At 41.2% G+C, this 12,496-nt stretch overlaps 1 protein-coding gene across 11 annotated transcripts in view; it reads left to right on the forward strand.

Annotated features, from left to right (window-relative positions):
* The window catches only part of sorcs3a (sortilin related VPS10 domain containing receptor 3a), a 248,206-nt gene that overhangs the window by 192,929 nt on the left and 42,781 nt on the right, over positions 1-12,496 (forward strand). For all 11 annotated transcript variants that reach the window (XM_082537937.1, XM_082537940.1, XM_082537942.1 and 8 more), the window contains 7 exons: positions 1,527-1,603; positions 2,149-2,240; positions 3,452-3,559; positions 5,152-5,269; positions 5,363-5,496; positions 9,361-9,474; positions 10,949-11,120. In XM_082537937.1, coding sequence (XP_082394063.1) covers positions 1,527-1,603; positions 2,149-2,240; positions 3,452-3,559; positions 5,152-5,269; positions 5,363-5,496; positions 9,361-9,474; positions 10,949-11,120 — 815 coding nt within the window. The remainder of the gene's footprint in view (positions 1-1,526; positions 1,604-2,148; positions 2,241-3,451; positions 3,560-5,151; positions 5,270-5,362; positions 5,497-9,360; positions 9,475-10,948; positions 11,121-12,496) is intronic.

Below are 12,496 nucleotides of genomic sequence, written 5' to 3' on the forward strand. Positions count from 1 at the left end.
CATTCCCCAACTGGGTGATGCTCTTACTGTGTTCAGTAGCAGTACTTCTGGGTCATCAGTAGTTTGCATGGCGGTGACTTGTAACGACTCTCTAAGCAGCACTAACACGTTAAAGTAAAGCCTGTGCCCCAGAACTCCAGCCAACATGTTTTTAAAGGTGTAAGTTTTACTTTGAAGGCAAACAGTGTTTGTTTCCGAGGGTTTCTTCCATGCAGTAAGCAAACAAAGGAATGACAACGAGGTATTCTTTGCAACTGATTTTACCAAGCAGGAGCCGCAGCCTCCAGAAAACCGACACCAGCCAGCCTTGAGCAGCGTGTGCACGACGTCACACAGGAGACCTTTACCCAGCATTTATCCTGGTCCCTCTGCATGTGTGTGCAGGACAGTCCTGTGGCCGTCTCATCAGAGTGTAATCAATGTTTTTCTGAAGTGGTGCATAGTAAAAATAAAATTTGTACAATGCTGATTGTGTTTAATAATGTCATATTAATTATAATAATCCATCATCTAATCCACAATGTTATTTTATATTTGTATTAGTATATTAACATCGCACAGGTTTAGTTTTGCCTTATGTTGCTATTTTAGTATGAAAGTTAACATTTCACAGGATCAAGAGTCGTCCCAGTCAGCAGCCTGATTATCTAATGCAGCTCTGATGTGACCCCTACCTGACCCCCACTTAAGCTTCTGTCTCAGCAGTTCTTTAAGCTTCACTGTGCAGAGTCCACAGCAGGTGCTCCGTTTCACGTATAGACTGACATGTTGTGGATCGTGTCCATTAGTTTTGATGCCTTGTGTGGGGAAAGGCCACACTTATGTGTCGTGTGTGCCTGTAAGTGTTAAGGAAGGAAGAGAAGTGTTAGCGCCAATGGAGGAAAAAAACCTGTGGTTTTGCTTTGAGCGTGTGCATTTATGTTGTTTTGTCCTCGTTATGTGAAAACGCTGAATAAACATGCATTCCCAGCGTGATGTTTGCACAGTATGTACTCGTGTGCGCTTGTGTGTATTTCTGGCCGGGACTTTGCTTTGGCACCGTGATTCACTTTGCCCGCTGCGCCTTTTAAGACATCAGCTGGTGCAGAGATCATCTCACCAACATGACAAACACCATCCAGATCAAACACGTGCCTATTTACTGAGCCGCGGCCAAGATAGTCGAGCAGAACAACAGAAGAAACGAGTTCACTCGCTGCGCACTCGCAGGAAAAGGCTTTGGAGGCGCTGTGCTGCAACACCGCAGAAAGACGGAGCGAGAGAGGCACCCACCCTCGTCTACACCGCGCGCATTATGCTGTCCTCGTAACGAAGGCATCCACAGGAATTAACATGAAATATTCTCTGGTATTCACATGACTTGCAAGTCAGCAAGCTAATACAGGAATCAAGCCAAGATGATGAATTAATCAGAGACATGGTGTGATTTACAGCATGTGTTTAAAACACATATGGCCTGTTATCTTTGTGAGATCTCACTGTGTTTTTCATGGTGTGTGTGTGTGTGTGTGTAATTTCCACTGCAGGAAATATCGGAGCAGAGCTCTCTTACAACAATGTTGGCATGTTCATATCATCTGATGCTGGCAATACCTGGAGACCGGTGAGCCTCACACCTACATTTACACCCACAGCCAGCAGATCTGCAGCAGTTTCGAACTTTGACGGATGATGTAAAAAATTAAACACAAATATTGTATTTTCTGGCTTCTTGTTATGCAACACCTTTAGTTTCCACTCCAGCTGACTGCAGGTTACAGACTTTTTATAAGACAGTTTAGACATGCTACACACCAAAGCAAGAGTGCAGACAATGATATCATTAACGGTTGAATTATTATAGTATTGTGCTTCCCTGCTTGGCTCATTCAATCTGGGTTTTTGGCCCTGATGAACAGAAGTATGACCTCTTTAACGTCCCATATGTACCTCTGAGAGACTTGCCCGCCTTTTACATTCTGTTTTGGCCCTTGTTCTAACTTTGTGCTCCTAGTATCTAATTCACAATGAGCTTCTGGTTTAAATGGTTTACAAACCACTGCATTTTAATTTTATCTGAATTTCACCCAACTTTTTTGGAAATGGGACATAATTTTGTAACCTTTGTCACTGTGTTTTTGATACCAATGTCTGTGAATGTCTGTTCAGATTTTTGAAGAGGAGCACAATATTTGGTTTCTGGACAAAGGAGGGGCTCTTGTTGCTGTGAAGCAGCCATCTGTGCCAACTAGACATTTGTGGTATGTCCATTTGGAGAACTTTTTTGGACAAGTTTCCTGTCTTAAATTGCTTTTCCAATTTCCTGTGGCTCTTGTAAGGTTAATCCAACAGTTACAGTTCCAAAAAAAGTGAATGTGCATATTATATGTGACACTTGATCCATTTAGTGATGCACTTTGACTATGGCTCTTAAAAAAAAGAGAAAAAAAATCATAGCCAATCTAATTTGAGGGTTTTTTTTCTTCCCTAGACCACTTATCATTAACAGCCAGCACCCCAAACCCCCCACCCACCCCCGCACCTCCTTCTGTTTTCATTAACATGTTGCCTTCCTCTTGCCAAATCGGGTGCCTCGCTTTGCCTCCGTGCAGGCTAATCCAAGTGAGACCAGATCTGTGTGCTCGCTTTTGCAACAATTTTGAAATTAGTTTTAGAAGCAGTGAAGTGTAGCCTTTTTGTCTCCCAACCAATTTAAGTGCGATGGTAGAGGAAGTGCAGAAAAAAAGAGATTGATATGAGTATCTCCACAGTCACTGCATCGCAGCGTTCATAGGCAGCTTTACCTTAAACAGTTCCCCTGACTGAATCTCATAACAGGTGCATGTCAACGCTTTTTCTGTTGTTAGTGCTTTTAGCCAAATGAAGGCAGTGGCAACATGGGACAATCTTCTGAGCACCGGCCTCAGTGCTGTTTCAACCCACGCCACACTCGGGTACTCCTAGTTGTTCTCACTTCAGCACCAGTGTTGATATACTGTCAGGATCAATGTAGCCCAAGACCCGATGATGAAAGCTGTCCAATCTTGTGTTCCCGTCTCCTTCTCCCTCTGCACTTTTTTAGTCAAAAATGAAACAGTTCTATTCTGGTCTTGTGTTTTTTTGCCTCTGTGTCAACTTTTTATCCAGGAAACAATGATGTTGCTTTTTTTCCTTTGACACCGAAACCTTTCCTTTGTTCACGTCTTGCAAAAGCAGTTTTGTGCTTCTTTGTTTTAATAAGTTGGCGGACTCTCTTAAATTCCCTTTCAATGCCTCAGCCTTTAATATTTACCAAACGCTGCAATAGCTAATTGCACAGAGACTCGGAGTCTCCTGTGTCGAGACAAGCCGGTCATTCTGATCCCTACATAAATCCTCCCCTATGACCAGGATCTAATAGAGAGCGTCTGTGTCTGCGCCGTCGCTGTTGCCGGGTTTGTGATGAGAATGTGTTCTGACGTACAATACACAGGGTCAGCTTTGACGAAGGCAGGCAGTGGACCCAGCACAGCTTCTCCTCGGTGCCCCTGTTTGTGGATGGAGTGCTGGTGGAGGCTGGGGCTGAAAACCAAATCATGACGTAAGTCCACAAAGAGCTGAATGACATGTTACAATGTGTTGATGTGATTTGAGTAAAAGGTGGCAGTGGGGGGTCCTTGGGGTTATTTTTGCCCTCCAGAGAGGCCCAAAGGATCGAGGACCTCTAAAAAGGTCCTCAAGAGCTCTGCAGGATTGTGAGTCAGGTGGTTTTTAAGTCTCTCAAGGAAAGGGTTTAAAGGGTTCAAAGAACAACTTTTAAATCAGCCTTTTTGCTGTTACACCTTTAGAATCGAATCAAATCTTGTAGAGTAAAAATAAAATGGCCATGAAAAAGCACCTTTTGAAGCTTTTTGCTCTTTATGATGATAAACTGAGGTAAGGAGCACATGAGTAACAACAGTTATAGCTAAGAATTAAAGAATGAACGGGGCAGATTTATGTAAACAGATGTCAAACACAGAACAAAATATCCATCATAGATTACAGATCAAGTCCAGTTTAATTTAGCCCAAATGACAGCTAGCTGCTGTGCTATTGTTTATCTACAGCAGCTAATGCCTCTGCTAACCCCGCCCCACCAACCCCAGCTTCTCCACAGACCCCGGCTGGACCCAGAAGCAGGGTTCATACTTCATCACTTAAAGACCGGATAGAGATGACAGGTCACACAATAGTGTCTTTTTCAACTACTGTTATACAGGCTGTGCTTGTATCACTTTCATTTGCACCTTTAGACACTGTAAAGCAGTTTAGATTACAGTACTTTGAAAAACTCTTTGGCTTATTACTCCATACAGATTTGGACCCTCTGACCTGTTAACAGTGTGGTACAGTAATTGTTTCTCAGTTTGTTGGAATCAGAGTCACTTTAGAATCATCATTTTAAAGATGTGTCAAAAAGTCAAAAATCATTTTTTTCTGTTTAATCATTTTGTAACTACTTAGACTTTAAGGTTGGTGTTTGGTGCAGAAAACTTCTCATCTTATTAATGCACTGATGCAGCTGTTTGTAAGCAGCAGTTTGCTAGTTTAAATGCATTGCACTGCATTAGTTCAATACAGAGGGTCTTTCTAAAGAGAATCTCCAAAGGGTCACAGACCTGTCTGAGGTGACACAGCGTGACAACGGGAGAGTAAAAGCTTTCAGATTTTTATCAAATCCCTGCTTTTCTTTGTGAATAAAAAAATGAATTATATAAACCAAGTCAGACATTTAGAGAGGAACTGGAGTTGATTTGGGGTTGTATCTTATGAGATTATTACAGGTTTTTTGTGAAAAGTCTTGATTTTTAAAAGGAACGTGTAAACATATTTATCAAAAACTAGAGATGCAGTACAGTTTTTTCCTTTGAAGTACTGTGGAGTGGAAATCTAGCAGTCCTTTCCCGCCTCACCATTGCTGATCAAAACTAATTTTATTAAGATCATCTTGCTGTTAATTCCTTGCCCGCTTTGACTTCATATTAGCAATTTTACCCTGTTGCCAGATCGAAGCAAACCTCTTGGGGAGCACAGTGTCATTAAGAGTAGAAGTGATACGCTCGAGTGTCACTATGTGCATTTTTACTGGAAAATGGCACTTTATAAATAAAAAGCAGAGTTTAAGTCATTCAGATCGTTTGCCTCTTGCAGCTTTTTTGGACACTTTAGCCACCGTTCTGAATGGCAGCTCATCAAGATAGACTACAAGTCCATCTTCAGCAGGAAATGCACAGAGGAAGACTATCAAACCTGGCACCTGCACAACCAGGTAAAAATCTAAATCCATGCCATGCATGAAGGTGCTGCCCGTGTTAGTGTTTGTGCTTTGAAAATGCTTTTCAACCATTTCTCTTGCATACAGGGCGAGCCGTGCGTAATGGGACAAAAGCAGATTTACATGAAGCGCAGGCCCGGAAACTACTGCATGCTGGGAAAGGACTACTCGAGAATCCTGTCTGCCGAGTCCTGTATTTGCAGGGCTCATGATTTTGAATGGTAAGATGATGTGGGCCTTTGTTCAGTAGCCCCTTTCTTCATAATCGTCGAGGGGGATTATGTTTCTTTCTATTGTTGCTGAAGGAGAACTTCATTAATTGCAGCTTTTGTTCTGCCGCACATGTAGAAGCACACATTTCAAAGGACGCGCTTTCTTAAAATAATATTTTTAGAGTTTTTCATTCTGTTACCTTTTAAGCAATTTGTTACTGGCAGCTGCTTCGTGTGAATGAGACTCAACAGGTCATTTAGCTAAATGCTGCGTTGAAGAAAAAAAAAAAAGTCTCTTTGAAAAACCAGCTTCTCTTCAGTAGCAATTTATTTTGAAGTGCATCCATCCAGCTACCATCAAATACACTCTTCACACCATTCACATGTGCTATTTAGGGCTGTTTCTGCATCCCTGCTGTAGCCACAAACAACGTGAGTCCTGTAACTTACAAAGCTGCAGATGAAGGAAAAAAGAGGGAAACGGATTAGAAAAGAAGGCTGTTTTCAGCCACACTTGGGTTCACTTTGTCCTAATCACATTTTTTGTTCTGAGTAGAAGAAAATGATCTTGATGATATGTGTGCTCGTGTAAAATATACAATAAAAGCTGATGTGACAAAGTTACAATCCAGATTTTCACACTCATCCTACGCAAAAGAGCAATAAATAGGGTCCATCTTCTTATTGACTGAAAAACAACTGTGGAAGAAGATTTTTTATTTAAGTGGAATCATATCCTATCCATGTGTTTCAGTAACTTTTTCCGTGTGTTTTCCAATAATCTGATGAGTTTGGGATGGTTTTACACAATTTGCTCATAATGTCTGTCTCCGTATGTCTGAGCTCACCGTGCTCGTAATTCTGTTCAGACCATGTGGGCGTGTAAATAGTTTCAATTTGTATGCAAATCCTAAGCGGTTGTGTTTTTTATCTTGTAATGACAGAGAATGGAAAAAAAACCATTTCAACATACAGCAGTTATGTAAATAGCGTTTGTAGATGTGCAGAGAGTGAGTGCTAATTGGTTCCTATTGAACTAGTCGAAAGTTTTTAGTGTTTTTTTCATTTGTTTGTTTGTTTGTTTGTTTAGTCTAATTTCTGTCTTGCTGTTTTTCTCTCTGCGGGGAATTATTTGATGAATACTTAAAATTCAGAAACGAGGAGTTTTAAAAACCCATCAGTGCAGAATTGAAGTCCAAATCCTTTAACTTAATTCAAGGTGTGAAGAGTCTGCCTGGCACAATGATCAGCTAAGTGCGTACTTATTAACGTTATATTAATCAGTTGAAAATGCCTGCAAACTATTGTGCACGTAGTGTTCTGCATACTGACCAGCTGGCACCGAACACTGAGTCAAATCCCAAGTTTCCTTTACTGCCTGATGACAAGTTTCCTGAACTAAATTTGGAAATCTGGAATCTTGTAGCAGTTGCTCATTTTGTTTCATTTGTTTCATTCGGTTTGTTCCAAGCTGACTCTGTTATGATTCATTTGTAAATGGTAAATGGTAAATGGCCTGTATTTATATAGCGCTTTTCTAGTCCCTAAGGACCCCAAAGCGCTTTACATATCCAGTCATCCACCCATTCACACACACATTCACACACTGGTGATGGCAGCTACATTGTAGCCACAGCCACCCTGGGGCGCACTGACAGAGGCGAGGCTGCCGGACACTGGCGCCACCGGGCCCTCTGACCACCACCAGTAGGCAACAGGTGAAGTGTCTTGCCCAAGGACACAACGACCGAGACTGTCCATTTGTGTCATAAAAAGCAGAGCAGACCAACCACGGGCTGATGGTACACATGAGATTTTAGGATGACTAAATCCATCTTCTGATCATGCTTTGAAAAAGAAAGCTCATGACTCATACAAGCAGTGTGTGTGTGTGTGTGTGTGTGTGTGTGTGTGTGTGTTTAAACTGTGAAACATAGTCAGCATTCAAGATTCATAAAGGACAATGGTCGAGTATAATCCCTGATGAAAATCAACAAAATGCTGATTAAAGTCACACTTACGCTAAAACCTTTAACTGGAACTCTTCGTGTCCCCAAACCCTGAAATGACTGAGCTCATGAACTCATTGGGAAAGTGTTTACCAAGGTCAGGATAGACTAAGGCTGCGTTCACACTGCAGGCGAAAGCGCATCAAATCCGATGTTTTTGACCCTGTGCGACCCATATCCGATCATGGTGTGACAGTGTGAACGGCACAAATCCGATATTTTCTAATCCGATCTGGGTCACTTTCGTATGTGGTGCTGAATCCGATACATATCCGATGTTTCAGAAAGCGACTGCTGTTTGATGGTTATGTCGCATTAAATCCGTCTTTTACGTCACCGACACAAGACAGACGTCGATTATCAGCGCCAGAGAAGACATCGCGAACGCCTCCTGGCCATCCAGTGTAGATGTCAGTGAAACTGTTGGGAAGACAACGTGAACATTTTCTTTGTATTTGTTTCTTTGCATAATCTGCAGATTCTGACAGAAATCTGCAGCTATCCTTTGAAGCACCGCTTCTCTAAAACAGCAGTAAGGATCATTATTAGGTTATTTACATTATTATGTAAATAACAAAATAACTTAAAGCAAAAATTGGGAAACGTAAAATCCGAAGTCTTTATATTAACTCATTCACTGCCAGCCATTGGCAGTGAATGAGTTAAATCCATTGACTCATTCACTGCCATTGACGTCTATAGCCGTCAATGGCAGTGAATGAGTTAAGGGCCATCAGTCAAACGATACTGTTGCTCTGGGTCTAAACAGAGCGCGTTGTGTGTGACGTCTTCTTTTGTGCATGCGGCTGCTTTGGTTCACACTACAGCGCGTTTGCTGTCGCATTTTATTTGTAGTGTGAACGAGCAGACAAAAAAATCGGATTTGATCAAAAAATCGGAGTTGAGCATTAAGACCTGCAGAGTGAACGTAGCCTTATATATATACTAAAACTTGCACAGTGGACATCTGGTCTTACTTAAGTCCAAGTCTTGCCCACTGGTGGCTATAGAAAGATGACCCGACTTCTGTCCCCCAGCGCCTAGCTATGGTGGATCTTGAACATGTAAATGGTAATACTGGGAGTTATTTAGGCTTAACAGGATTATGCTGTTTTAAAACATTAGGCAGAGCCAATGTAATTTCCCCTACCTCGGCCTCCTCCGCTCCAGTTAAATTAAGCTAATCGGCCCCTGGCTCCATGCGACACTATGAAAGTGGCTTTGACCTTCTCATTATTACACATGTATTAAGATGCATTACATGGTTATTTTGTTGACTGCAAAAGTGTTATTCTGAACATAAAGCACATCCTTTGTCCTAGGCTGTACTCTGTGCCGACCTTTTACCTGTTTGCCAACATGCGCCTGTGTATCCAATCAATCTTGGCAGCTCGCTAATGAGAAGTTCACACTGTTGTAATCACACATTCATACTGGACTAGTCAGCGACAGGCTTGTTAGTTTTGTTTATTTGTTCTGCATTGCTAACTAATTAATAAATCAATGTCGTGAGCATTATTAGAGTGGACACTTGCTTACTTTGCTTTGTTACATGTAAATCATGTCCTGACTGGGAACATTGACAGGCAACTTGAGAGTCAGTCATCCTTAAAGACGGTGGCAAACCTTTGCCTGCACATTGTGTTTCCACACCCACAGATTCACACTGCTGTGGTACATTCGTGAGCAGCAGCAGCTTTAATCAATACTTAATAATGATGCGTCTCTGTGTCAGACAGGCCCCTGGTCACCAGCTATGAACAGAGATAAGATGTAAATGGGGAACACACTGCAGGACAATAAGTCCCTTTTCACATGCTGATATTGATCAGGTACCGTGTGGATGTTCTTTGTTGTGTAACAGTGATTATGGATACGAGCGCGGCAGCGACGGGAACTGCAAGCCAGCCTTCTGGTTCAATCCTTCCACCGTGTCCAGGAGCTGCAGCCAAGGCCAGAACTATTTCAACAGCACGGGGTAAGCACTGTGGGATTTAGTACTAATTCACATTTAAAAGAATATAGTACAGTATGCTGCGCACATTTATGTAAAATGTTTTTGTGAACAAACAGGTCTTTGCAGAGGACTTTTCCACAGTGGGATGTGTTTTCATATCAGATAGGGATCATAGATTTAATATGATCAGTGGAGCAGAAAGCCGATGTTCACAATCTGGTCCCAATGTGGGGATTTAAGCTTCGGCTTATCCTCATAAACATGTCCAGGAAAGAGCTTTGAAATCAGTAACATTAACCTTAATCCTACCAACTCTGGTGCTCACAGGACCCAGAGGCAAACCATTCATTATATTTCACAGGTGCTTTATTCGAAATGTTTTATGTCTTGTTACATGTCAGTCAGTTGGTTTCTAATGACTTCTTGTCTCTGTTTTCTGTTGCTGTTTTAATTTGGGACTATGCAGCTTTAATAGATGAAGCTGTTTATTGGGGTCATGTTTGTCACAGGTCATAAACTGTTGGTGAGTTTGGGGTCCACTCTCTGTCATTTTAGAGGATAACTGCAAAGGGAATTTCTCCTCATTTTCCAAAAGGTGATTTTATTAAAACTATAAAGAGAGACAAAGAAAGGCACTATCAGATCTGCAGCTAGAACACGATAATTTAGGTTATAGCAGCAAAACCTTTGAGGTCAGTGAAGCACGGGTCGGTTTTACTGCTCGTACACTTTCTCTCCCAGAAGAAGATTGTTTTATTCTTTAATTCAAAAAAACCACTGACCGTAAACATCCTCTGGACATGCAGAGGACGACTAGTGGATATACTGGACAAAGGATTTTGAAATTGAAGCTGCGAGGCAGAATGAAAAGAGGAAGGCCTCAGAGAAGAGACATTGATGTATTGAAGGAGAATATGGAGAGAGTTGGATCGACAAAAGAGGATGCAAGAGACAGGGTGAGATCAAGGCGGATAATCCACTGCACTGAAAGAAGAAGGATGTTTCACAGTTATTGTGTGAGGTTACTAAACGCCACCAATCAATCAGTGAATACTGACCATATCTGGTCAATTGATGATTGAGACCAGGGTAGTAATTTGGCAGATCCTTAAATGGAAAACCACTGCAATATATCCTGTTCATGTTCAAATACTTCAATTGGGAAAAGTCGTATATTTGCATTTTTGACGTGATCTTACATTTTCCATTACAATCCATTTTTCTTTGTTATGTCACAGAGATGTGACCTTTTTGTTAGTTTGGAGGCGCCCCGGGGACCGACACCTTGCAAAGCTTAATCACAGTGGGAGTGTTTTATTCACTGCCACTATGATTAAGCTTCCATGGTGTCTCAGCCTTTGACACAGCTTGTGTTGTCAGTTGTCATCCTGTCTGGGAGCCTGTTCAGACACAACAGCTGTGCTCTGTTTAGTTCAACAAAATTCTCTGTAAAGCTCGTGCAGCATAGAGGGATAAAATACTTTTCTTTCCCAAGGTACCGCAAAGTGGTGCTGAACAACTGCACGAAAGGAGTGAAGGAATTGTACACACCCAGAAAGCAGCAGTGTCCCAACAGACCCCCGAAAGGACTCTTGCTGACCACCAAAGATGGCAAACTCACTGCCAGCCTGGGCAGCAATGTCACCTTCATGGTGCATTTGGATGAGGTGAGAACAAATACATCTACATTTAGCTACAGACCTGTCAACTTCAACGCTAATTTATTTACCTCAGTTTTTGCTTAAAGCTGCAATAACAGAATTCTGGCCACCAGGGGGCAGAAAAACACATTCATGTGAACTGTTCTGGATACTTAATATCTTTTGAAGTTGCAGTTATAATGAATTTGTATCTGTGCTTTGGACCATATAAGGGATAAAATGTTCCACTTTCTTCACAACTTTAGATAAATTATCTTGTTCTTCTTTAATTAGGTAGGCAATATGCACGCTATATGTTTGAACTCATTATTATGAAGTGAATGTTGATTGCACAGTTCGATATCGTATTCAGTTTGGTTGCCTGTATGACACCCACTTTAACTGGCAGTTCTGTCTGTGAATGGGTGGTGTAAGATTGCTTGGAAAAAACCGATGCTAAATTGAAATAAAAAGTCTGATTATCATAAGAATCCAATAAAGGTCAGTAAAGGAAGACCTTTAGAGAGAGCTCCGGTAAAGATTTAAAAAGCAACGCTGTGCTGACAGTGTTGCTACTTGCTCACCACAAAAATGCTAAAAAATACAAAACAATGCAGAATTATTATCCAGAAACAACCAGATATGTTTAAACAGGAAGTGAGCTGCAGCAGTGCTGCAGGGAGGGATGCAAATCAAAGTTTTTTTATTGAAACTGTAAATTCAAAGTTTCATAATGTTGTATATTGAACACATTTGTTTTTCATCAAATTGCATCAAGCAGCAAGTCGCTTCACAACATGGCGCACTTCGTCACAGAGCTGCTACGTTAACCGTATCGAGAAAGTGCATTTCAACCAGATACGACTGCAGTTCATATTAATGGTCAACTCTCATACTACAGTGATTCTTTTGTTTTGAACCACATCTATTATTTGCTCTCTCGATTTGTCTACATATCAACTTACATAAAATTTTAAATTCATTGTTTTTCTTGTTTGTTTGTTTTTTAAATTAAATCATTGATTTCCAAAATTATATATACAGTAATGAAAAAGTTTAGTGAATTATTTAGAGGACTCTAACTGACATGGTGTGAAAAACTAAGTACACTCCCTGCACTTAGACAACGCCACAATCTTTCCTGGAACAAAGGTCTCTGAGAATTCACCCCAAGGTCATATTGTATTATAATCAGAGAAATTCAAAAGACTCGATTATATTAAATGTTGAAGTTTAAGAAAGTGCAATTAGAAGAATACTGAGTGAGTGTGGCTTGTTTGGAAGGGTTGAGAAAGCTTCTTCTCTAAAGAGAACATGGCAGCTAACGTGTTTGGCCATGACAAACACAGCATATCAGCACAAGCACCTCATACTAACTGTGATTGCAGCCATGGCGGGCGGGT

The sequence above is a fragment of the Aulonocara stuartgranti genome (assembly GCF_965226115.1).
Source record: "Aulonocara stuartgranti genome assembly, chromosome: 6".
Taxonomy (NCBI): domain Eukaryota; kingdom Metazoa; phylum Chordata; class Actinopteri; order Cichliformes; family Cichlidae; genus Aulonocara; species Aulonocara stuartgranti.